The sequence below is a fragment of the Notamacropus eugenii genome, chromosome 4 (genome assembly GCF_028372415.1).
Source record: "Notamacropus eugenii isolate mMacEug1 chromosome 4, mMacEug1.pri_v2, whole genome shotgun sequence".
NCBI lineage: Eukaryota > Metazoa > Chordata > Mammalia > Diprotodontia > Macropodidae > Notamacropus > Notamacropus eugenii.
In genome coordinates, this window is record NC_092875.1 from 360,415,535 (window position 1) to 360,442,073 (window position 26,539).

A 26,539-nucleotide genomic window follows, 5' to 3' on the forward strand; every position below is an offset into this window, starting at 1 on the left:
CCAACATATCTATGTGACATATCTCAGTAACTTGAGGGTCAGATGGTTCTTTTTCAAACTTCTTGACCCTTCTCTCTCCACTAACTTATTCTGTTCTCAATGAAGTTTTGTCATAAAGGCATGCAGAAATTAACACTGAAACCAAAGATCAAAGTGATTGGTTTCAACTGACACTGTAAGTTTTTGAGTCCATATATCCTGTACATTTCATTTGTTTTAAGTGAATCAAGACAGCAAGAGTGAAGAGAAAATCCTGAGGGCTCTAAGGAGTTCATACCAATCCGTAATTCTGCATCATTCTCAGTCTATTATTTATGTTAGCTAATTAGACTATTTCCAATTAACCAGTTTTATAAACATGCCATGTTTTGAAATGATCCATTGTAAGTGGCCTCTTCAGGGGCTTAAGAAATTTAAATAATGTTTACTCATCAAGGACATGATCCCTCAAAAAACATGATGGTTGTTTTTTCATTTCATACAAAATCATTCTCCTAAAGTAATAATAATCAGTGGAGAAAGAAAGGAGTCATACTGTGTGGTAAACACATGCATGTCCTCATCATTTCACTGAAAGAAGTGATATCCTTCCAGGAAAAAGGAGACAGAACATTTGGAAGCAAGGTACATGTGATGGAGTAGAAAACTGAATCTCGTTCCTGAAAGTAATCCTCAGCCTTCTTGTGCTCTAATAAAATAAGTCTCCATCTATTTTTAAGGTAAACTGTTTGTAAAAGATTCATTAAAACCATTCCCATCAACAATTCCAAAAGCCATTAGTGTTAAATATTTAAACTAATTTTTTAAGAGCCAAAAGGGAGTATTTTCAATTTAATGCAGACATAAATACCACCTGACATGCCAGTTGCTTTCATTAGTTTGTTTCAGCTCTAGTGCTTCTAATGAAATTTAATTAAATTGATTTGGGTACTTAAAGGTACAGTATACATACGGGTCTCCTGTAGAGACACAGTACTATCTTTAAAACTTGAGGGCTGTGGATTTCAGAAACCAATTTACCTACCATCAACCTTTTCTAATGAAGGAATAAAACCGAAAAGACTTGACAAATTGGAAAGAAATCTAATGTAATTTGGTTGAAGGGAGCATGCCATGCTTAACTGCCAGGAGTTAATAGGTACCAATGGCACACTTAACACAAGCACAAAGAATTGATGTAATGCCAAATCACAGTCTCACTTTTGAGGTTGCAAAATAAAGGCCTTGTTTTGACAGCCTTTAACAGTATCTTCTCTTCCTGCCACCTTCAGACTCCAATTAGTGCTGTGATCTTGAGTGGTAGAATTATTTTCAATTAAGGTAAAATGTGAATTAGAAAAAAAAAATACACAGTGTTCCCTATTGAAGAAAATAAGCTGGGATGATTAATTCACTTGTCCTTTCCTGCTTTTCTAAAAATTGTTTTTTATTGAGGGAGCCCTTCTGCCACATATAAAATACAGACATTAAATCTTTCATGAGCTAATACATTTATTAACTATAAAATATTTGAGATGCATCCAATTTAACAGATTGATTATCATATCTTCCCATTAGAACATAAGCTCCTTGAGGGCAGGGGCTGCTTTTGTTTTATCTCTGTATCCTTAGCATGGTGGCTGGCAATTAAATGCTTAATAAATGTTTGTTAATTATCTTTAGGTAACAGATACTTACAGTGTCATTTGGGAGTATTCTTTCACTGATCTGAAATACCACCAATTCAAGTATAAGTAAAAGTAGAGAATGATAGGGACTGGTCACAGATGGAGAATGGTAAAATGAAAGCAAATCATGCTATTTTTGGTTGAGCTTTCTTTCTCTGAAGGAAAATTTTGAAGATCATTTTGAAGACTTTGTGATAAAAACTGCAGACATGAAAAGAACAATATGCATTGTATTTTCCCCTGTATAATCAGATCAGTACGTCATAGCTTCCCTAAACTAGTGCTCACCATTGTCCTTATTTCTTGACTACCCCCTAAATTGTTGCACAGAAGAGAAAACTGTAGACAGTTTTGTAATCATGCCTCCTGCTAAGTTAAACTTCTGAGTTAGTCACCTCAATCACAGATCACTCTATGAAAAGACTTAGTAAATAGAAAGGGGGTAAGACATAATTTTAAGCTAGTATAAGAAGAAAAAAACTTTTTACAGTAATTGAATTGTGAAATAATTTTCAAAGTACTATTTTGCAATTGTCAAAAAGGTATAATGTTACACATATATACTTGTCATTCTGAACATTTAGCTGGAAGTAGAAAATTGTGCAAATAAGAAAAGAGTTATCTTTTGAAAAGAGAGCGTTGGCTTCAGATTGGGATGTCAAAATACTATTCCTAATTCCTCCAGGAAATGTTCATCTCTTGTCAATTGTGGGAAAGAGGATCTGGGCATCATCTGATCTGGCACAGTCCATGCAACAATGATAGGATGGTACTAAACACCCACGGAAGTCACTATTGACTAGGATCCAGTAACTACTGCCACTGGCCTTGAAACACTGTGGTAGTCAGAAATCATTCAATCAACCAATAAACATTTATTATTTATTGCTATATACCCGGTTTTATGGTAGATGCAAGAGATACAAAACAGTCTCTCAAAAAGTTTGTATCCTTTGGGGGAAGATAAGTGGGGAGATCAGAAAAGGGAGACTGGCAATTTTCTTCTTGTGGGGTAGGGAGATATGGAGGGGGACAGTTAGGTTGACATGATGGGTAGAGTGCCAGGGGCTGGAGTCAGGAAGACTCATCTTCCTAAGTTCAGATCTGGCTGCATGACTCTGGGCATGTCACCTAACCCTATTTGCCTCAGTTTCCTCAAGTGTAAAATGAGCTAGAGAAAGAAATGGCAAATCACTCTAGTAACTTTGCCAAGAAAATTCCAAATGGGGTTATGAAGAATTGAATGTGACTGAAAATAACTGGATGACAACAGGGAGAAACAGAGCAACTGGAATGGGCTGCTATAACTCCTATTACCCCTCTTTTAAAGCTCCTGTTTCAATATGACAAATTTTTGAAAAGGTAGAATTATCTCCCAACAATAATTTGTAAGAAAACATATCAATCCTGTTGGGTGTCAATGTGGATGGTAAAGATTAACTGGCTTAGTACCCAATCCTTTCTATTCCCTCCTCCCTGCTGGGTACTGAATTCTACCAAGGTCTTTTCTATCTTCTCCCTCTCTCGTCTCCTCTTTACCAGTTTCTTAGTGAAAATTTAAGCAGTCATTTATTATAACAATGGCCCTCAGAAATCTCCCCCCCCCCCATTTTCTGCAGCTTATATGGAATAAAAAGTTTGTAATATAATCACAATAGCTCAAAGTCTCTAGTTAGCAAAATTCCTAACAATTGTTCACAGGTCTTTGAATTTTTGTTTTTTGCTGTCTTTGGCAAAAATAAGGATACAGGAAACATTTAGATTTTAAAAAGGAGCAGAATACATTAGTTTCTGCTAAAAGGCAAGCATGGGAAGGATAAATTGAGGAAAAAGTAAAATTTATTGGAGAAATTCCCTCAGTTCTTGCAGAGGTAAGTACAGCCAGTGGTTACAGTTTGAATCATCTGTTCCAAGACGCTTGCAGGGCCCAATGGCCCTTCTCAGGTTCTCTTTTTGCCAGTTTCATCTGTGCCTCCAATCTTTCCATGGTGGCCTAATTCCCAGGGAGCCGGCTGTTCCCCTGGGGTTGTAGCTGCTGCAATCTTATTATTCCCGCTCTTTTCTTTTAGTCTATTCTGCAGCAGTGTCATTTGAAGAACGTATGGAAGTAGGAAAAGAACTTTTTTGTACAAAACTTTTATAACAGTTCCTTGTGTGGTAGTAAAAAAAAAAAAAGGTGGAAATTGAGTGGATGTCCATCAGTTGGGGAATGGCTGAACAAACTGTGGTATATGATTGTAATGGAATATTATTGTACTATATGAAATAACTAGCAGAATGATTTCAGAAAAAACTGGAAAGACTTACGTGAACTGATACAAAGGGAAGTCAGCAAAAGGAGAACACTGCACACAGTTACAGCAATGTTATATGATGAAAAACTGGGAATGACAGTTATTCTCAGCAATGCAATGATCCAAGATAATTTTAAAGGTGTCATGATGAAAAATGCCATCCATACGCAGAGAAAGAACTGATGTAATCTAAATACATACTGAAACATACTATTTTTCCACTTTTTTTTAGTTTTCCTACATAAAATGACTAATATGGAAATGTTTTACATAACTGCACGTATATAACCTATATCACATTGCTCACCATGGGAGGGAGGAATAGAATTTGGAACTCAATACTTAAAAAATGTAACAATTGTTAAAAATTGTTCTTACATGTAATTGGGGAAAAATAAATTATTAGTGAAAAAAAGAACCTATGGAAGTGCCTCAAGTCTAAATTCCAATTAAAAAGTGTCCCAAATCTCTCTTGGGCTGAGTAGGAATGCCAATCCTTCTGAATTACAAATTCCTTATGCCAGTCAGTTTTCAAACCCCTACTGAACACACATTTTCTTTAATCCATAAATTTATAACAACTTTTGTGACTTTTATTATTCACTCAGCCTCTCCGTTGTTGCTCTCAGATCATTGCCTTTGATCTAATTTGTTTATAATTGTAGGTCCCCTGATTTTCTTGTAAACTCTCAGGAAGGGGAAGCTCAATATTTCATTCTAAAACTCTGGAGTACCTTTGTAAACCTACGTAAGATCTCCAAAAGGGAAGGAGAAGGGAATAAGCATTTATATGGCATCTAATAAGTGCCAGGCACCATGCCAAGTGCTTTATAAATATTGTCTCATTTCAGTCTCACAATAACCCTGGGATGTAGGTGCCATAATTATCCTCATTTTACACGATGAAACTGAGGTCAAATAGGTTAAGTGACTTGACTAAGACCACACATTAAATGTATGAAGCCATATTTGAACTCGAATCTTCCTGACTCAAGGCCCATACTTTATCCACAGTTACCAGCTGTTCAATTGTAAATAGTTAAAAAAAATGTTAACTACATCTTTTCCTCTGAACTATGGCGTTCATGCCATGGATTCTGTTCTCTTCTCTCCTGGCAGAAGATCCAATTTCAATGAAGTTAAAAAAGAATCATGGTTATCTCAGTTGTCTCCACCTTCATTCTAATGAAGAGGCAAGAATCAGCAAAGGAATCCCTTTTGGGGGGTTTTAATATGGCAGCTCTATTTAATGTAAAGCACAGGTACCAATTTCTTGGTGAAGCCTTCCCTGTCCTATCTCCCTAGCTGAAAGTGATTTCTCCCTTCTTAAAATTTCCAGAGCTCATTTTCCTAACTTATCCTTTACACTTCTCACCCTTTCCACTTACAGGGATTTCTGTACATGTCTTATTGGGGAAGACTGTGTTTCTTGAGAGCTGGCACTATACCATTTTAAAACTTTTTTTATCCTTACAACCTAGCACAGCGATTTGAACATAATACGCACTCAATAAACGTATTCGTTGAATGAAAATGAAAAGTGAAGCATTTTTTTCCTTGGAGAAAACAAGACAAAATTTCATCAGATATTGCAACATTGGGAGAACTTAACGCATTTTCTGTGACCTTCCAGGTAGCTTATTAATGTGCATTAGATTATACTGCTGTCTGAAGCAAAGTTTTAGTCTCAGCCATCGCTTCAGACAGAAAAGCGATAAGCTTAAAGTACTAACATTCATGCATTCTTTCACTATATTTACAGTCACAGTTTTCTCTGCAAGTTAAAAGTCATAGCTGTTTTTCCTTCAGTTACATCTCCTTAAAATATACAGGCTAAAATTTAAACAGACCAGCGTCTCACAGCATCCAAGGTGCTTTGTAAACACTAAAGAAAGAGCTGGTTCAAGAGTGAGGATCCATACCTTTGACAGCCAGCAAACAGTAATCTCAATCTTACTCCCACGTGTCTATTTGAAGTCAGAAGGTGAACGTACCTGTTCATATTCTACTTTTATTAATTACATTTCAATGGTGGAGATGTGCTTGTTAGAGACACAGAATGACCATTCTTGCCCTGGAGAAATTATGGTCTAAATGAGATGGGCCAAGGTAAGCCTCATTATCATCAAAATCCTCCCTTCTAGCATGTAATAAAAATTTACATTGTACAATAAGAAGAGAAGCCAGGGAAGTGACATCATAAACAGAGAGGATGATTCCCAGGGGAGAAGCTGTGCGTTCATCTGTGTGTTGTTGAAGGAGAAACAGAAATCACATCTGAATAATGCAGGGAAAGCTGGCACTAAGGAAACATTAGAAATTGTGCTTTTTTCAGGTACTAGATCTCCTGCTGGCTCAAGCCCTGCTGGCAAGTTAAATGGTGCAGTTCTTGAGTTCACACCACAGTGACACTGTCTTTAGTAGACTAGGAAGTGACTGTGAATTAAGTCAAGTTTCATCAGACAAATATAAAACCAGGCAGTTTCTCATTGCCAACATGCTGTCTCAATGCTAATAGGAGACAACAAAACATGGGAATATATCAGATTTTTTTCCCCTGGATATTGCTTCTGTCCCAAAAATTCTTTTTATGTGTTTGACTTGTATCCATAGAGCTTGAATATCCTTTGCTTCCTATCTTTTCTTACCAAAGCAACTCTACAGTACAAAATCAATAAGAAAAGTAAATGATATTGGACTTCAAAATTAATACAAATCATAGCTCCTGAAGTAGCATTTTACACTAGCTAAATAAATTATGGGGGGGGGGGTGCCTCATGAGAATATGAATTTATGTGAATAACCATGTGATTAAAAATAGGTATTTTTATCTTAGGTATCACTATTTGATAATCCTTATCACCATAAATAGATAATGTATAAAGTGATATGTTCAGGTCCAAGTTTAAGTTAACAAGGTTATTAGATTAATAGATTAAAGAAAGTAGATACAGTACATCAGAATTTCAGCAAGATATGCGATGCATTTTCTCATGAGATTCCTGGGGACATGAAGGAAAAGTATGGACTAAATGATATGCTAGTTGGGAGGGGGGAGGGTTTCAAAGTTGATTGAAAAGTCATAGCACAGAATATTATTTAAGTGATTAGTCCTTGGAAGAAAGAAGCACATGTTTTACAAACCATAAAGCATTTTTCTCCTTCTTCCAGACTTCATTTGCCACTATTTGACCTTACTCCAATGACTTCTTGGGATCAGAAATTAGAAAGAACTTCAATATCATCTTTTTCAGAGGTTCTTCCCTTGGGGTCTGTGAACTTGTTTTTTAAAATATTTTGATAACTGCATTTCAGTATTTCCTAGGTTATTGTATAATTAGTTTCCCTCACAACCCCATATATTCTATTTTAAAAACATTATTCTGAGAAGGAATTCATAGGTTTTTTTGCCTTTCTGCCAATGAATTCGACACCACAAAAAAGTTTAAGAATGCTTATGCCCTACCATATCATCTTACATATTAGGCCCAGAAAGAAGTAATATGTCCAAAGTCATATAGGTAACTTGAATCAAAGTCTTCGAATTTAAGATCTACTGCTCTTCCCCCACTAAGCCTCCTGGAGATCAAGGTTCTTAACTTTTTTGTATGTCATGGACCTTTTGGGTAGCTTGTAGATGCCTCAAGATATTTTTAAATACACAACATAAAATACACAGGATTCCAAAAGAATTAAATTTAATGGAAATACAATTATCAAAATATTTTCAAAAAATTCTTGGATCCTAGGTTGAAAACCTCTTCTCTAGATTATTATTGACTTTTATATTATCCATGCTTGAGTTAGAACATTCTAAGTTTCTTCAGACTTCCGTATTTCTAATGTGGGTACCACTAATTTAGAGTAAATCATATTTGTAAATTCAGTCATCCTTGACTCTTGCTCAAATACAATGAATTGCCAGATTTCTGATGAATACACACAGATATACATATTCATACACACACACATAACATACCTGTATGTATATTTAAATTTTCATTCCCTTCTCTCCAGCTTCACAATTTATAGCCTCAAAAACTCTCACCTAGTGTTGTAATAGCCTCCTAACTGGCTTCTCTGACCAGTTTTTTTTTTCCTTCTCAAAACCCTCCCCCATATAGCTGTCAAAATAATTTTCTAAGGTACATATCTGATCATGTGATAAAAAAATATCCAATGATTTTCTGTCTTTAGAAGTAAATACAGATTATTTAGCTTGGTATTCAGTCATCCATAATCTGGTTTCTAATTACCTCCCCTTTTGTGTTCATCCTTCGTTGATGAAGAAGACCATGCCATCAGAGAAATAATGACATGACTTGCACTTGACTTTGTTTTGAGTGAGGGAGGGCTGTGTAGGTCACCAGCCTCACTTCTCCTCCAGAGCCATCTGAATCCAATGACCAGATATTCATCAAGATGACTGGAAATGAGCCAGGATGAGGCAACTGGGGTTAAGTGACTTGCCCAAGGTCACACAGCTAGTGAGTGTCAAGTGTCTGAGGTGAGATTTGAACACAGGTTCTCCTGACTCCTGCACTGGTACTCTATCCACTGCACCACCTAGCTGCCCCAACCTTCCCATTTATGTACTTCATGGACTTAAAATTCTGGCCAAATTGTTCAACTGCTATACCCTGATTGGTCATAAACATTAAGCACCTACTATGTTCCAGGCACTATGCTAAGCACTAGAGATACAAATATCTCTAAAAAGGGATGGTTTCAAAGAAATATGAAGAAAAAAGGCAGTCTCTGTCTCAAGGAATCTTACAATCAAATGGGGGAAGACAGTATGCAAAAGAAAACAGGAAGAGAAGGTACCCAGTGAGGGGGGATGAGTTCAAAGTTGTGCAGCAGGATAGGAAATGAAGAGATGGCTGACCTGGGTACCCTCCTTAAATACAGTTTCTGGGAAGAGTTATATTCTCTGTTCTCCAATCAGAGTGGACTGAAAGAACTGATGAGGTGTAATTACCAGGGATGATGTGATGTTATAGGATGATGAGGGTCCTGGGGGTATGAGATGGAGAAGTCCAAAGCTGTGTAGCTGAGTGAGACATGAAGTCAACAGTTTATCTCCTGCCTCTGGCGTTTGCCCAAGTCATCTGTCATGTTTAGAATGTAATTCTTACCGTTTTCTACCTTTCAGGATCCCTCAAGGCACATAGCTTAGGTGCCATCTCTTTTCTAAAGCCTTCTCTAATTCCCTTAGTTCATAGTACCCCAGATCTGAAATGAACCTCAGAGAGAAGCTAGTCCAACCGCCTCCTTTAGTAGATGAAGAATCCAAGGTCTAGGGAGCATCTGACAAGGGATTTCAACACGTCTTGATGATCGAAGAGTCAGTTTTTGCTCTCTTCCTCCTTAAATCACCTCATATTATAGTTATTTGTATACATGTTGTATCTTCCATTAGCATATAAGATACCTGACCATCAAGAAGTCAGTAAAACCTAAGATCAAACCTAAGTTCTCACCTTTAATATATACTGGTTGGGGGCCCCAGGCGAATGACCTATCCTCTCAACGCTCTAGGTAACTCTGTAAGACCAGAAGTGACAGAAAAGGTGCCATTGTATGTTGGTAGAGGGAACACCCTCACCTGGGAGTTCTCTATACCAATCACAGATCTAGTCTTTATCCCTATCAACCATCTTTGTGGGGCAAAGACTATCTGGTTTTTATTTTCATCTCCTAAAGAACTAACAGTGACTGTGTCTTATCTAAACTTTCGTATCTCTCCCCTTACCTAGAACAATGGCCTGCATAGTAAGCATTTAATAAATACTGAATTAAATTGAAGACTCTATGAAGGCAAATGTTAATATCTTGTACATTACAGATGAGGAAACAGGTTCAGAGAGATTAAGCAGTTTGCCGCTGGTCAAACAACACCACCACCAATAAGGAGAGGAGCACGGACTTAAACCTTTGTCTTTTGATTTCATGTTTTTTTTTTCTTTTCTTTCTACCATATCATGTTTTATAGGATCACCTGAGGAGTCTCTCCCACCTTTTTTATTTAAAAGAACAACCAATTGGGGAATGGCTGAATACAGTGGGGGTAGATGAATGTAATGGAATACTACTCCACCGTAAGAAATGATGAATATGAGGTATTCAGAGATGTATGCAAAAACATATCAAATGTTGTAGAATGAAATAAGCAGAACAAGAAAAACAAAATATGCAATGACTTCAACAATGTACATGGAAAGAATAACAACTTAAAAAATTTTTTTTTTAGGTATCTAGGTGGTGGTGCAGTAGATAGAGCACTGCTTCTGGATCCAGGAAGACCTTAGTTCAAATCTGGCCTCAGACTCTTATTAGTAGTGTGACCCTGGGTAAGTCACTTAACATCTATCTGATTTTGCACAAATCTTCAAAATCTCTTTGCCAAATTTTGCAACATTGGGATAATAACAGCACTCACGTCCCAAGGTTATTGTGAGTATCACAATTTGTAAAACACTAAGTACAGTGCCTGGCACAAATGCTTATTGCCTTCTCTCCTCCCCTCTTTTTCCTGTATCCCTGATATTTCATTGTCTGTATTTAGCAAATATTTTGTATTTAATTATATGTACTTATTTCTTCCTAATAAGCTTAAATCCTTGAAGAGCAGGCAAATTCTTCATTTTTATCTTTATAGTCTCAATGTCTTATTAGACATTGCTTATTAGACAGTGCTTGACATGTAGGAGGATTGAAGCAAATCCTGATTGTTGAATGAAGATCTTGCAGCTCACAACTAGCCTTTCATCAGTTATAGGGAAGGAAGAAAGAAAACAAGAATTTATAGTAATTCATAGAATTTGTAGTGAAGAGCTGAAACTAAGGGAATTCCTTCTCAACTGGCGAATGGCTGACCAAATTATTGTATATGAATATGATGGATTATTATTTTGCTGTAAGAAATTACAAAAGGGATAGTTGCAGAGAAACCTGAGAAAATTTGTGTGAACTGATGAAGAAGGAAGTGAGTAGAACCACAACTTCTTGTGTAACGAACATAACATTATAAAGGAAAATAACTTTGAAAGACATAAGACCTGATCAGTGCATTAACTAGTCATGAATACAGAAAACTGGTGCCGATGCATTTTCCCCACTCTTAATGGAGAGGATACATTTACAAACAGTACCAATATATGGATTTGCCACACTAGACTGGATGTATTTGTTATGAGGTAGGAGGGCTTTTCTTTTGGGGGAGGTGTGTATAAAGATGTATCTATGAGGGATGGTGGAGGTGGAGATGGATGACAATTTGAAAAAGAAGAAAATTAAAGAGTATTTATAATACAACAAATATGGATGAGATTAGAAGCAAGTTCTGAAGGGGTCAGATCCAGGAGGTCAGTGTTGTCATTATCAAGTTAAATTGAATAACTACTCTAAAAAAAAGTCTCATAACAGAGATTCACAGTTTCATATACAATCCTTTTTTTCTGTTATTCTTTCTACGTGGGAATGCTCATATTTGTTGGCTTGTCAAGTTCATAATTAAAAAGAAAATTTTAAAAATACTAAGTTGATTTTTTGTTGAACAGATATTTCCTTCTTTTTTTTTTTAAAGCAAGGTGAGAGAATCAAAATGTGGGAAGAGAAAGAGAGAGAAAATAACTGTGAGCAGGTGAGAAACCATAACAGATTTAGTAATAGGTATACATAGGTCATGTCTGATAGTGGCTAGAGCAGTGAACTTGGAGTCAGGGAAATGCCCATCCTGCCTCTGACATTAACTGGTTGCGTGACTGTGAGTATGTCTCCTAAACCTGTCTGAATCTAACCTCAGTTTCTACATTTGTAAAATTGGAATGTCAGTTATAGAGCCTATCTCAGAGGGTTGTTGTGAGACTTTAAATAATTTTATGTAAAGCGATTTATAAACTTGAAAGTATCCTATGATACCTACAAGATCAGATTATTTCAAGCTGCAAAGCTCTTCCCCCTCACCCCTTCAGCCAAGTAACTTGACAGTTATGAACACTTATTTACTGAATAATCTTCTATTCATGCATGGTGAATTTTGGATCCAAAGTTTCAATTTCTTGCTCAGGTCCTTGCAGAACCAGCATTCCAGAGTGAGGCAATGCTTGGACCTAGAAGAACCAAATTCCAATCCTGTGTTAGATACTTACTTGCTCTGACCCTAGACAAGTTACTCAAGGTCTCTGAGCTTCACAGGATCATAGGTTTATAGATATAGAATCAGAAAGGACTGAATAGGTAATTTAGTTTGTGTTTATGCTAATGATGTGAAACTGAGGTGCAGAGATGTTAAGCAAATTGGCCAACATTGCATAGGCAGTTAAATGGTAGAGAGAAAATCTGAACTCAGGTTCTGTGACTCTGTGTTTCAGTTCTCTGAGTTCTGAATTCTTTGCGCTGCACTACACAAGTATCCTTATTCTCCTGGTAGGCAGCTGGTGATGCAGCAGATAGAGTGCTGGGCCCCAGAGTCAGGAAGGCCTGAGTTCAAATTTAGCTTTAGACACTCACTAGCTGTGTGACCGTGGGCAAGTCACTAACCCTCTGCCTCAGTTTCCTCAACTGTAAAATGCAAATAATTATAGCACTTTCCTCCCAGGGTTGTTGTGAGGACCAAATGAGAAAACTGTAATCTCATCTGGCATAGTAGTAGATATTATAAAAGTGCTTACCTTCTTATTTCCCTCTTATGTGTAAATAGGGATAAGAATGATTGTACTTATTCCCTGGGTCATCAAAAGGATCCGATGAAGTAATAGCTATAAAGTGCTGTATAAATGCCAGTCATTATTTGTGCTCCTTCAGTGGTTTCTCTTTGCCTGACTTAGGTGTGGTATTTCTGCTAGTTTGGGTGAAGAATAATAAGGAGAAGAGTATCTGTTAGGGGGAAGAGGCATGAAAGAAGCTTTGCGCTTTGCTGCCTCACAACTGGATTTCCTTGAACTTTCTGATGCATCCCAGTGGTGTTTATAACTTATTGGCCATAGTCACTTTATGTTTTAGAAGCTGTCATGTGCATTGATTTCCACTTTTGCACAATCGATTTTTGCTTCTGCATCCTTCTTGGTGCCTTTGTATGTGGACAGGCGTCATGATGTGCGGTGAATATCTAAGAATTGTCTGAGAGGTCAGGAAGACTCCTGATGGAAAGACTTTATTTGTCAATGAAGTTATCATATACTAAATGGCCAGCTTGGTATGTAAGGTGATATTAATAGAGCTGAACTTAACCCTATCTAGGTTTTTCATCTTGCATATAAAAGTAGTGTTAAGTAGGTATAAGTCCAAGTTATCACTATTATCATTTTAAAAAGAACTTCAAAGTTGAAGAAACTTGATTTCAGGTTGTCTTAGAATCTTGTCAAAAAGATTTTATGCTCAGGAAAAGAAAAATAAAAGACTTGTAGGTCTTCCCATAATTTACTGGTAAAGAATTGCCAGCACTGAATATGGATTAGTAAGTACCATGTAGGCAATTTCTTTGATAAAAATGACATCTCCAAATTCAGGAGTTTAATTTATTTTCATATGGGATTTACTGCTTTCCCCTCACTATCTTCGATGCTCTGAAAGCAAGGTCTATTAATTCTCAAAATGTCAACATGCCAAAAGAAGTATGAAAGCATTTCTCCCTTTCCTTTCTAAAGTGATTACTGCAAAGCTTCAAGATCCAGACCTCGACTTTTGACTATGCTGTGTGTTTCCATTTAAAATGCTTCAAATTATCTTTCTAGTTTTCTTTCGAATCCAACATTCTTTTACTAGTGTTATTATCTTGTCAATTGGATGGCAAAAATGTAACCAATCACTGAAGAGATTTTAACTGTGAGCTCCTAATTTCAGGCTGGAGACACAGGACGAAGAGCTGATTTATCAAGAATGGCCAGGCTCCTAAAATCTGCTGGAGTGAAAAACTGCAAGATAACTGTGCCCAATCACTTGGTAGAGTACGGTTCAGGGGACTTGGGAAAATCAGTCAGGCATCACTTTACCTATCCATAATTAATTATTGATTTCCTGTTTTGTGAGTACAGTGATGGCAAGATCCAATGTAATGAATAAAATAGCTATGAGAAAAGTGAGCACCGAGTGAGACAAGGCATGAAGGGCATGACTCCTGGCTTTCCTGAGTTCATTATTCATTTGCTGAAGGTTCTGTGCAACCAAATAGTCTATCTTTCCAAACAGTAAAATGAGAGACATTTAAAGATTAGTTTTATTTTCTATTTCTCTCATAAAAATGGTAACAGAAAATGTATTGTCTCCACATCCAAGGAAACGACCTCATCCTTTTTTTTGGTACTAATAGCACATTATCTCATTTGATCCTCCCAATAGGAGGCAGTGTGATTCAGTGGATAGAGTTCTGGCTTAACACTCAGGAAGATCTGGGTTTGAATTCCATCTCCTGCACTTAATAACTCCTCTCTGAGCTTCAGTTTCCTTATATATAAAATGAGGAAAATAAGAGTACCGACTTCACAAGATTATTGTGCGAATCAAATGAAATATATCTACAAAGCACTTTGTAAACTTTAAATTGTCATGTAAACGCTGGCTATTATTATTAATTATTATTTTATTATCATCCCTCTTAAGTTATCATTTCAACTTAAGTTCAGAGGCGCTGACATCCATAGTTAGTCAGTCAGTACATGACAAAGGCAATATTCAAACTCAAGTCTTCTCTGACTCAAAGTCCAATGTTCTACAGATTTCACCTTTTTTCGATATTTAACTATTCATGTCCAAAAATCACATTCCCTTTCCACTACATCCATCCTTCAAACTGTCCCCATTTATCTTTAGAAAATCTTTCTATGCTTATTCCATGAAATCTACATTCACACCAAACTGACCTTATTGCTATTTCCCAAACGTATCTCTTTTCATAGGCTGAAAGAAGGTCCTTTCCACATTCCCCCAGAATTTAGGAACTGTAGTTTTTTGAAAGGCTCTGCTCAGGTACCATTTCAGAGAAGACTTTCCTGAAACCTTCCCAACTGTTCAGTGTTCTTTTACTGAAAGGATCAATTGATGGAAACTGAACACCTGACTTTCTTGAGAGGACTGAGGATATCTTTTGGGTATTTTGCCTCTTTGAGGATGAATGATTAAATCTCATGTTTGGGAACAAGTTAGTTGGCTTGGGCTATTGTGGGTTGGATCCACTCCTTATTGGTAGACTTTTAAAAGGAGGTAACAGAGTTGTGGAACTTTTTTTTCAGAGAGAAATCTGAATAAGGAATAGAAACCAGAGACCTGAGAGTAGAAGAAAAAAAAAGCATCCACATAAACTCTACCAGGAGATATTAACTGAAGCCTTGGGGTAGGGGCACATAGCTGTCTCAAGTGAGCTTACCCACTTGACTTGACAAATGGCCTATGGTCCCTGGAAAGATAGAGCCACATGACTCAGCCTCATGGACAGACAAACAGATTTTTCTTGAATACTGAGTTCCTGAAATTCCAGCCTCCTTGAGAATATCAAGATTTCCTTTTGCCCCAGACTTCCAGGGGAATGTCAAGATTTCTTGGACTGAATCAGATCAAAGGTTAACAGAGAGCTAGAAGGGACCTTAGAAGCCATGCAATCTAACCCTCTTATTTTACAAATGAGAAAACCGAGGCCAATAAAAGTTATGATTTCCTTAAAGTCTTACAAATAGTAAATAGTAGCACTGAGATTTGAACTTAGATGCAGTGATTCTAAATTCATATCAAGTACATCATTCTAGAGCTCGAGGAAAAGGAAGCAAATGATTGAACCATGATATAAAGTAGCAAAACTAAAAATCACCAGGACTTTGTTCTCCATTGCTACCATGAGTAATTTGGATGGTATAGGTTCAACATGGGAGGAGAGGAAAGCTGTCTCTTTAATAAACCAACATTCATTTCCCTTCCTTTCTCTGTCACTTTCTAGGGAATTTTCCAACCCTTATGGTAGTATTGCAAGGCTGAGGGTCTATATAGGTCTGTCAGAGTAAGGAAGAAACTTATTAGAATGACGGTGTTGCCTTTCTAGCAGTCTCAAGTTTCTTCCCATTCTAAAGGGATACAAAAACTTTTAGGTCAGTACTGTAAAGTTGATGGTCTGTATAAATCCCTGGACTGAATATGGGCCTCACTAGAACTGGGCAATTAATTATTGACTATTTGGGGGCCGTGAATCCTTTCTGATTTAAAAAATGTGTGTGTGTGTGTGTGTGTGTGTGTGTGTGTGTGTAAAACAAAGACTGTCTGGAATCTAATGTATGCTGTTACCTTGTATCAAGGATATGCTACTCTTTGCCCTCCATGCTAGATAACTGAGATATTCTGGTGATCCCTGGGGAGATGGAGAAAAGTATAATCAAGAGATCCAGAACGAAGTAGGATCTTTACAATGGTCAAATCAGGCATTGGAAACCATAGAGAGGAGGCACAACTTTGAATGGATCATGAGAGAAAAGTGGAAGACACAGGAAACTTGGCATAGGGCAGAGTCTGACCATATATGAACTGACCACACACCAGAGGACTTAGAGCATGCCATCTATAGTTCTAAAACAAAAAGAATGTATTTGGAAAGCTGAGAATCCTACTCAGTTCTGGATCTCTTGCTTATTGCCTACCATGGAGGGGAAAGGGTAGCAGAACCTTGATACTCTTTTCTCTCTAGGTTTTCATGACACTGGTCTTTCCTGGTTCTCCTATGTGTCGGATCCCTCCTTCTCAGTCTCCTTTGTGGGATCTTCTTCATCTAGGCCACACGTACTAACTGTAAAGGTGTGTGCTGGGCCCTCTTTTCTTTTCCCTTTATACTATTTGACTTGGTGATCTCATTATCTCCCATTGTTTCAAAGATCATTCTATGATGATTCTCAGATCTTTTTTGCCCAACCCTGACCTCTCTCCTTACCTCCAGTCTCATATGTTAAACTTAATATATCCCAAACTGAACTCATTACTTTTCTCCAAAACCCCTCCCCTCCTCAAATATCCACCTGCCTGAATATATAATTGCATAATTATATATACAAATATATATATAACGTATAATGTATTTCAGTAAAAAATTTTTTTTAATACAAAGTACTGAAATGCTTGTCAGAAATGGTTACTGTATTTTTAGTCCACAGGTGATTGTGATTTGATGTTCAACACCTGGCCACCAAATTTCAGTTATAAAGAGGCACGTAATCTAGGTGGTTACCTTGTAAATATGATCTTATAAGAAATACAGAATATTGAAATTTCAAAATTAATAAGTATTATTGAATTTGTGTTCATGAGGAAACATTCAATTAGCCATGCATACATAAATATGGTATGTGAAGAGCAGGGCATATGTATTTGCTGCTAATGAAAAACCTTTCAGTTTTCCATATCATTAAATCAAAAGGCACTTCTATGAGGGCAAATCTTCAGAGACAATATTATAAAAAACGAAGTTAGAGGTTTAGTTAGTGAACAGATAAATCAGAATGATTTTATAGCAAGAGAAATATTGTGGGGTGGGGCTAAACCAAAGCTAAACTTATCAGAAAACCTAGTATCTTTCATTGAAAATGTCTCTATCAGGATTTCCAACTATCCACCAAGGTTGCTCTTTTTTTAGCTTTGTTAACATTCAGGCTATGTTTCTTAATTTCTCTTATCATTATGGGTGACAAAGTTTATCTTTGCACTATCATCTGTTTGCAGGCAACCCTATAAATTCAAAGTAGGTATGGATCTGAATTAATACAAGGAATTTCCTTGCTGGGAGTTCTCTACACTAATTTGATCTGGATGCCTTCCCTGCCTCTACCCTCCATCCCCCCCAAAAAAAGAAAGAAAAAAAGAATAGACTGACAAAGTAAAAGAAGTAAAGAAAGCAGGTTAAGGGAAATATTTAAACTATTGAAAAGCTGTATAATAGCAACTAATGTGGATGCATATGAGAATTGATCTGCAATTTCATTGGTATAACAAAATGCAGGTGAGGAAATGCTTAGAGAGTTGCCTAAAGCACCAAGTAAATGACTTGCCAGAGTTACTGAGCTAAGAAGTATCTGAAGAGGTATGACTTCCTGGCTTCAAGGCCAGCTCTCTACATACTACACTGAGATACCTTTCATACCAGCTACAAATGAGTCTCATTGATTGACTGAAGCAGAAGGACCCATATTTGGCAGCACTTTTCTAAGCAACTGAGGATGGCATGATGTGACAGATATAATACTGAACTGGAAATCAAGACTTCAGTCCTAGCCTTACCTTGCCCCTTACCTAGGCTCATAGGAACAAGTTATTAAACTTAGGTGGGCCTCAGTTTTCTTATTTGTTAAAATAAAGAATGAATGACCTCCACAATCCTGGTATATACTTAATAAATACTAGTTAATTGAAAAACTGATTGATCATTTCAGGGTAGAAAGCTGAGGAATTTATAATCAATCTCAAATTTGAAACCAGTCTTTAAAAGCAATCTTTGAAATCTAGAAGGTCATTAATAGGGAGAGGACAAAGATGTTCTTCTGTGAAGCATAGGGGCTAAGTAGATCACACTTGTGGGAGACAAAAGAAGAAATTCTGTTTCCACAGGATTAAAAAGCTACTCCCAGCTTTGAGTGATAACAGGATATGTTAGAGGTAACTGATTCTAATCAGTGCTTCATCCTAGCAGAACCAGGCTTTTGATCAGGTAAAAGGTCAGAAGCTTGTATGCATGTTTAATGAGCTGTTTGAGGGGGAACCTATCAAGAAGGAGAACATGAAGTTGGAGTCTCAGGAGGTTGCATCTAGCCAATGGAGAGCCAGGGGGGAATTAGAAATGAGAATAGTATAAATAGCTTTGCATTTGTCTGAGCAAGTGTACTCTCCATTTAGGAGGGACCTATTCACTTAGAATGTAAAATAAATGTAAAATAAAATGAGAACTTCCTTGGCTTCACAACAGGTATTGTTCTTTTTAGAGTGAGCACGTTTCTCACACACTAAATGAACAGCACATTGGAGTATGAAACACTGAGGAGTGGGGACTACTTGTGAAGGTGTTGATGTTCCATGTCATGCTAAAAAGATGATCTCTACTATTCTGTGTTGTAACTTTAAAGGACCAGTGCATTATCATCTAGGAAGCACTACTATGTGGCATAATCTGTTCAGAGAATTTGGCTGTACTGATCAAATTGATCAAATTTAACATGGTATTAGTGCTAACTAACAAACATTTACTAGATACCTCTTCTGAGCAAGGTGTTGTGCCTTGATACTGGGACATGAATGATGGAAAAAAAATGACAAGGTCTCCTTAAAGAGCTTCAAAACTTTGAGGCATTTCCTCAGTACTCAGAATAGAGACACATAATAATAGTTAGCATTTATACATAGCAATTAAAGGTTTGCAAAGAGTTTTACCTATATTTCCTCACTGGATCCTCACAATAATCCTATGATGTAGGTCCTATTATTATCCAAATTTTAGGCTGAGAGAAGTTGAGTGATTTTCCCAGATCCCACAGTGAGTAAGTATCTGAGGTTGTATTTGAAGTTTGGTGTTCCTGACTCCAAGCCCAATACCTTTTCCACTAAATCACCTAGGCTGCCTACAGGTATCTTGAAATTATAGACTTTAGAACTAAGGGAGAACTTTGGGATTATGTAGTCTGATCCCTTCATCTTCCAGAAGAGAAACTTGAAACCCAAATCAAAGGACTTGCCCTAGACTACACAGGGAATAAATGGTAGAGCTTAGATATGAACTCAGGTCTTCTGACTCCACATCAATCATTTTTCTACTATATCAGATTATCACTAAAGTTTATAAAACTATCCTACTTATGATTCTCTTGAATTATCAAATTATGGATTTGATTCTATTAAGGACCCCACCTTTTTTCTGTTAAAATTGTATTTCCTTTTAGATTCAACTGTAATCAAGGTAAAAGACTGGTAGGACATCTAACATTCTAGACTGTCTCTCTCATGATCTCCATCTGTGCTCAGAAATACCCACAAAACTTGGAAGAATCTCTACATGCGTTATTTATAAGTACCCTGATCACAATTCCTTGCTCAATGCATATGCTCAACAAATATATGAATCCTGCGGAAATAACAGATAGAAACTGTAACCATCCATCAACATTTGGTGGCACAGAGATTGGAATTGTTGTTAGGCTGGCACCTCACTAAAACACTTACTTTTTAGGGTAAATTCAGTGTAAGCGGACACTGTCTTAGGCTGTCACTGAAACAGGCTAAATGATACAACTACTAAAAAAGCTTAATTGTGAGGAATGCTCACTAGTAAGGGATTCCATAACACCAATCTTTAGCATAGTTTTTTGATGAGACTTCAATGTACAGTGTATTGATGGGAAATATTTACTTATTGTATCCTAAATTTTGATGAAAACATATTTAAACGTAACTTCCAAAGACTTTCATATTTTCTGATCTCAACTAATCCTTAATAAGCTCACTCATTTTGATGGCATTCACTGTTGCCAATTTTCTATTTCATCGAATAGAGGGGTATGAATTTCTAAAAAAAAAAAAAAAATCAGATTTCTCCTAAAATGAATCCCAGTTGGGGATTATTCTCATTTCAAAGGAAAGGTTGCCTTGAGGCTACATTTGTGGTAACAAGATGAAAAAGTAACTTTTCCAAGATTTCATTCCCTTTTAACTTCTCTGTTATATTTATTATATACATTTTACTCCTGGAAAAATAAGCTTTGAAAAATTTAGGAAAGTATTACTGAGGCAATAATTCATATACAGCATTTTAACATGTGAGGTGTCAGTTTCTTCCCATATGTCATCTTTTTCTGGGTATATTAACTTTGGAATTCAGGGAAAAAATTTACAGAACTTAGTGAGTGACATTAGGTAACAAATAAGGCATAAATTGTTTATCTCTCTCCATTGTCCCCTCATTTTATTTGTAGTGATCCAATTTTTCCATTCCTTCTTAGCTACTGACATTTTCATCTCGTTGTTTTCTCTTTTCTGAATTATCTTGTATGTCTGGTTTAAAAAAAGGAGACCGAGGTATTTACTTATCCTCTGGAAACAAACTAATCTAGTTTACTTTTGAGCTACTCACAAGTAGAAACTACATTAAACCGCAGCCAGCCCGTACCCACTTGGGAATAGAGACTCTACTTCACTCTAGTAAAGATGACCTTGTTCTTGTTTGGTACATCATCATTATGAGAAACGTAAATCTCTATTGTGCTAAATGTTGTGAGGGAAAGCTCAACAGGCTAAAAGAGTGATGATATAAGGGAAGAGATGAAATAAATCAGGCATTTAGGTAAAGATATAAAACTCTGCAAAGTTATAACTTATGAAATTCTTATCTGTAATCTAGATAGTGCTTGAATGCTGAGCCTGGAGTCAGGAAGTTAAACTATGGCCTCATATACTTACTAGCCATGTGAGCCTGTGAGCAAATCACTTCACCTCTGTCTGCCTCAGTTTCCTCTTCTGTATTAAGAGGGTTGTTGTGAGGATCAAATGAAATACGTATTTTAAAAAAGGCTATGCACACTAAGACCTAATAGGCACTTAGAAAATGCTTGCTCCCTTCTCTCTGCCTCCCTATAATCTATATGACTGAGTATTTATGCAGAAGGTTAAAAATAACTCAGATCCATCTATAGCAGTTAAAACAATTGCAGGGCTAAAGAGGTCTCATAGATGCTATGAGAACTTGAGGTCATTTTTATATTCATGGTCTGCCATCATCATCATCTTCATCATCATTAAAAGGTACTTTAGTTAAATGTAGTACTGTATTAAGTGCTATACAAAGACAACTATTAGAGATTTCATTCGATATCTAGAATTTGAGAGAAGGGAGGGAATTTTAAGAGTTCTAGTTGAAAATAAGCTCACAATCTCAGAGAAAACAGACTTAGAGACCTTCAACTATGGAAGAGAGATGAAAGTCACTTCAGACATCATCTGGTTCCTCCCATTTTGGCTGGTGATCTTACACGGCTCTCCCTCACTCACAGCAAAGTCAAGTACAAGTCATGTCATCATTTCTCTGATGGCATGGTCTTCTTTAGCAAAGAATGAACACAACATTTTGAACTTCTCTGGTATGCTTTCCTGCCCCAGGAAACTCCTCGTTGGGAAATCTCATTATTCTGAGAGATTGAATCAGCCTTTACCTTGGCACTTACATCTCATTCATACTCTTGCACCTCTGATTGGATGCTGTGACAGTGTCTTGACCTCCAGGGCCTCCCTTTAAGAAGGAGGCCTGCACAGCCTTCTCCCCATTTTCCACCAGCTACACTGCTTTTGAACTTCTCCATCATGCCCCTGTGCTGGATCCCTTCTCTCCTCCCTGCCCCAAACCCCCTCATTTTTCAGTTTTCTGTCATGAACTCTCTTGCCCATTGGATTGTAAGCTCCTTAGGTTTGGGATTGTCTTTCTTTTCATTTGTATTTTATTCTCAGCACTTAGCAAAATGCCTGGCACATAGTAAATGCTTAATAAATGTTATTGATAATTAACTAGTCCAACCCACTCATTTTTCAGTTGAAGAAACCAAGGCCCCAGAGATAAAATAAATTGTTTGATGAACTCAAGAACACCAGAAACAGAAGAAGTGGGATCTGGACCCAGATCCTTGGACTCTATAGCCAGTTCACTTCTGATTGTATTGTACCATACTTCTTCTTCAAACATAAAACTAAGACCCATCTTTCTATCTTCCACAGCAATGGAGTCAAACTCAAATATAAACAAGGGCCACTAAACCATACACAGGGATTCCTGTGGGTCACATATTGATTTAGTTTTAAAATATATTTTAAAAATATTATAAATATTTTGTTTTATTGTATTTTAACATTTTTTTGGTAAACATTTCTTAATTACATTGTAATCTGGTTTATGCTGTACTTATTTGTCAGTGTTGGGGGCTGCATGTGGCTCATGTGCAATATGTTTGGCACCTCTCTTCCATAGTATCTAACATATCAGATGATTATTAAATGTCTGCTAAAGCAATGAAATGCAGAGACATGATTCTTGCCTCTCAAGAGAAGACCTTTCTTATCTTTAGGTATGCCTGCATCCAAACTACTTCAATAAATAGGGAACCTAGGCTAACCTTCAAATATCCAGGGAAGAGGATTTTACCCAGTAATCTATTCTAGCATCTAACGCTCTAGAATGCTTTCCTAAACATTTAATTTAAATCCCTCCTGTTTCAATTTAAACCAATTTCTTCTTGTAGGGTTAAATAGATAATCTTAAGAAAAAGAAATATATAGGTTAAATTTTGAGAACTATTAGAATACCTTAAGGGAAGTAATAGGAGACCTTGGGGAAATTTAAAAGCAGATTGGATAACTTGCTAAAGCAACTTATTGAGTTTTCTCATTCCTATTGGCCTAGAATAGGAGAGATTTTCTCTTCAGCAAAACAGGTATCATTTCCCAGGCCCTTAGCTTCCTGCTCACCCCCATTTCCCATTGTTCAAGTCAGACTCCTGCATGGCATCAGGACCTTACCAGTGGTGGTGACTTTTACTACTCTTTTTCATACTGAGGACAACAGAGATTGAAATGGCTGTGGCACATGTGTAGGGACATGTATGGTAATGGCGGATATTGATGGAGATCCATGACATTCCTCCATTTACACCCTCTGTTTCCAGATGGAGTGCCCTGCTATAGGACTGAGACAATTCAGTATATTGACCCATCATCACATATAAATGATTTTATATATTCACTTTTGAGAGCTCTAATTCTCTTCAAAACATTTTAAAGTGGACACTGTTGTATTTAAAACAATTAAATTATAAGACAATTAGACATTTTTGAACTGGTATTTTTAAGGAAAGACTTTTCAACATGAATGCTTCAAAATGGCTAAACTTTAATTTCGAAGTACCCCAAATTTTTTTTCTTACCATTTTGGATGAAAGCCTTTTTAAAGTATATTCCACATTTCTGCCTTCTTATTGTGCAGTGCACAATTTAAACTTTTTTTTTCTGATGTCAAGGGTCATGATTATGAATGCCAATTATGTTCTAATACAGTGATGTCCTGAAAGATTATTGATGTGTGATAGATTTAATTTATGCTAAAATAGTCAGAAAATCCTCTTCTTAAATTCTTATCTCTTTTAAGAATTATTTTGGTTTCCTATCTTTCCTAAATAATAGTAACTCATATTTACAATGTTTTAAACTTTATAAAGTGTTTTTCCCCTAATGACCTTGTGAAATAGATAATTGTATCATCCCAATTTTGCAGAGGAAAAAACTGAGGTTCAGGGAGATCATGTGACTAGCCTATGGTTACAAAGATAGTAAGTACTAAATTTGGGATTTAAATCCAACTCAATCAATCAATCGATAAGCATTCATTAAGTGGCTACAGTGTGCCAGGTATTATGCCAGGTGCTAGGGATAAAAAGACAAAAATGGAAATTATCCCTGCAGTTTTATTGACTCCTGGTTGGACACTTGATAAAAAATTACACTATGGAGTTGTCAGTGTGGCTACTCACAGCTTTTCCTACCTACTCCTTCCCCTACTCCTCTCCAACTTCCAATATAATTTGCTATTTCTAATAAGATAATCCAGCTTTTTAGAAAAGTGTATAAAAGTAAGACCAATTATATCCCTGAGCTACAGTGTTTGCCACTTAAATCTCTGTGGATTGACTGATAGAAGGCTGAGGGCTCTCATGAATAAAGCTCATGAATTCCAGCTCATGGACTTTGTGACACATTTCTTTTAGCTCCCTTTCTTCCAGACGCTTGGCTATATTTCTGGTGAACAGATGTCAGCCACACTATATGTAAACATCCTCCCATTTTTCTTGATGCTAATATGTACCTCAGCAACCCAGAGAATCAAGAAAACCTTACCTTTTTGTAGAGACTCCTCAGATCTCTGTACTGCCACATGCTGTTTAGGACCTGAGATGCTGCCTTTACCACTTTTGGAGAATGTCTGATGCAGAAAGGAGAGAGCGAAGAAAACAGTGAGTCTTGTACCCAGGGCAAAAATCAACCAGATTTGTTATGAAATTTTCAAAACATCGTTGCAGTTTTTCTGTTTCTATTTTCACTTTGGTTTAAGGTTTACAAAGTGTGTTTTATGTAGGCAATCTCACTATAACCTAATGAAAAAGGCAGTATAACGATTATTACCATGCTCATTTTAAAGATGAAGAAACTGAAGTTCAAATGGAAAGTAATTTTGGTGAGGGTCCCAACATTCTTATGTAGCACAGCCCAAGACTCAAACTCAGGTCTTTCCTGTTTCCCACTGTACCAGTCTGTCTTAAGAACAACTGAACAGACTGTGGTATTATTTAATGGAAAACATTAAATCTCACTATTGGAAAGCAGTGACCAAAGAGATTTATTTGAATGTTTGAAGGAAGGATTTTTCCTTTTAGGTTGTTGTTGAAAATATAAAAAAAAAATGCAATAGAATACAATAAAAATACAACAAATGTAGTAGAAATTTAATTCTCAGTGGAACAGAAGTCTACAGAAATGAGTCTACTGAAGAGATAAAACTGGCTTTTTTTTTTTTTTTTTTTTTTGCAGTAGTGTTGGTCATACCTACAAGAAGAAAAGCATGCCCATTTTTGTCTCCTTGGGGTTGGAGTGCCGCAGGTAATAACTAAGGATCTGTAGGACTCCTCCTTCCAGTGTCCTACCAGAGACATGAGTATATGTCTCACACCGAGGAATCAGGCTTGACCTCAGAGCAAACATGGGAAATAAGCACTCCACAAGCTTAAGTAGTGTGGGTACGTGTGTAGGTGGTACCTATTAATAACAGTTTTACCTATTATATTAATGAAGCAATTCAAGTTTGGTATGCTTAGAAATCTGATGGGGTTACATAGTGAGCACATTTAAAAGATATTCTGAGTATGCATATATGTGTGTACGTGTACACATGCGTACACATGTATGGCTAGAAAACTCCTCAATGTGGAGACTCTGTCAATGCAGATCATTAATGATACATACCAACTGACAGATCATCCCTACTTGATAAATATATGCCAACAAAGTAAAGACAAACAGGTTCTACTAAGCTGGAGAGACTTGAGCGTAGGCTCTATTATGGCCTGTGCCTCTGGAATCAAGGACCAGCCTAGGTGAGACTCATCACGAGGGTGATTTCAGGGTGTCGTTTATTTATTTATTAGTCACATCAGTTTAGGAAGGCTATCTAACCGGTCTTAAATGTTTTATCTGCATTAGTGGAAGAAATAATTACACTGATGAAAAAATGGATCCTTGAAGTAGCAAATCATAGGATTATAGCTTTTAGAGACAGATATGTTTGAAGTAAGTCACCCAGACCAAACTGTACTAATCAATCAATAAACATTTATTAAGTGCCATCTCCTTCCCATCTTGGATTTTTAGTTAAGGAAAATGAGATCAAGAAATTAAGGGATTTGCCCAAAGTCATAGAAGAAGTAAATGACAGGGCCAAGATTTGAATCCATGTAATTAGACTTCAAATCTAGCACTCTTTTTAATGCTAAAACATTTATATACATACATACATACATACATATATATATGCACACA

The 26,539-nt window shown here is 36.7% G+C and overlaps 1 protein-coding gene across 4 annotated transcripts in view; it reads right to left on the minus strand.

The window, feature by feature from the left end:
- Positions 1 to 26,539, minus strand: part of CTNND2 (catenin delta 2) — a 1,167,955-nt gene that overhangs the window by 38,039 nt on the left and 1,103,377 nt on the right. For all 4 annotated transcript variants that reach the window (XM_072605431.1, XM_072605432.1, XM_072605429.1 and 1 more), the window contains one exon: positions 24,845 to 24,929. In XM_072605431.1, the coding sequence (XP_072461532.1) occupies positions 24,845 to 24,929 (85 nt within the window). The remainder of the gene's footprint in view (positions 1 to 24,844; positions 24,930 to 26,539) is intronic.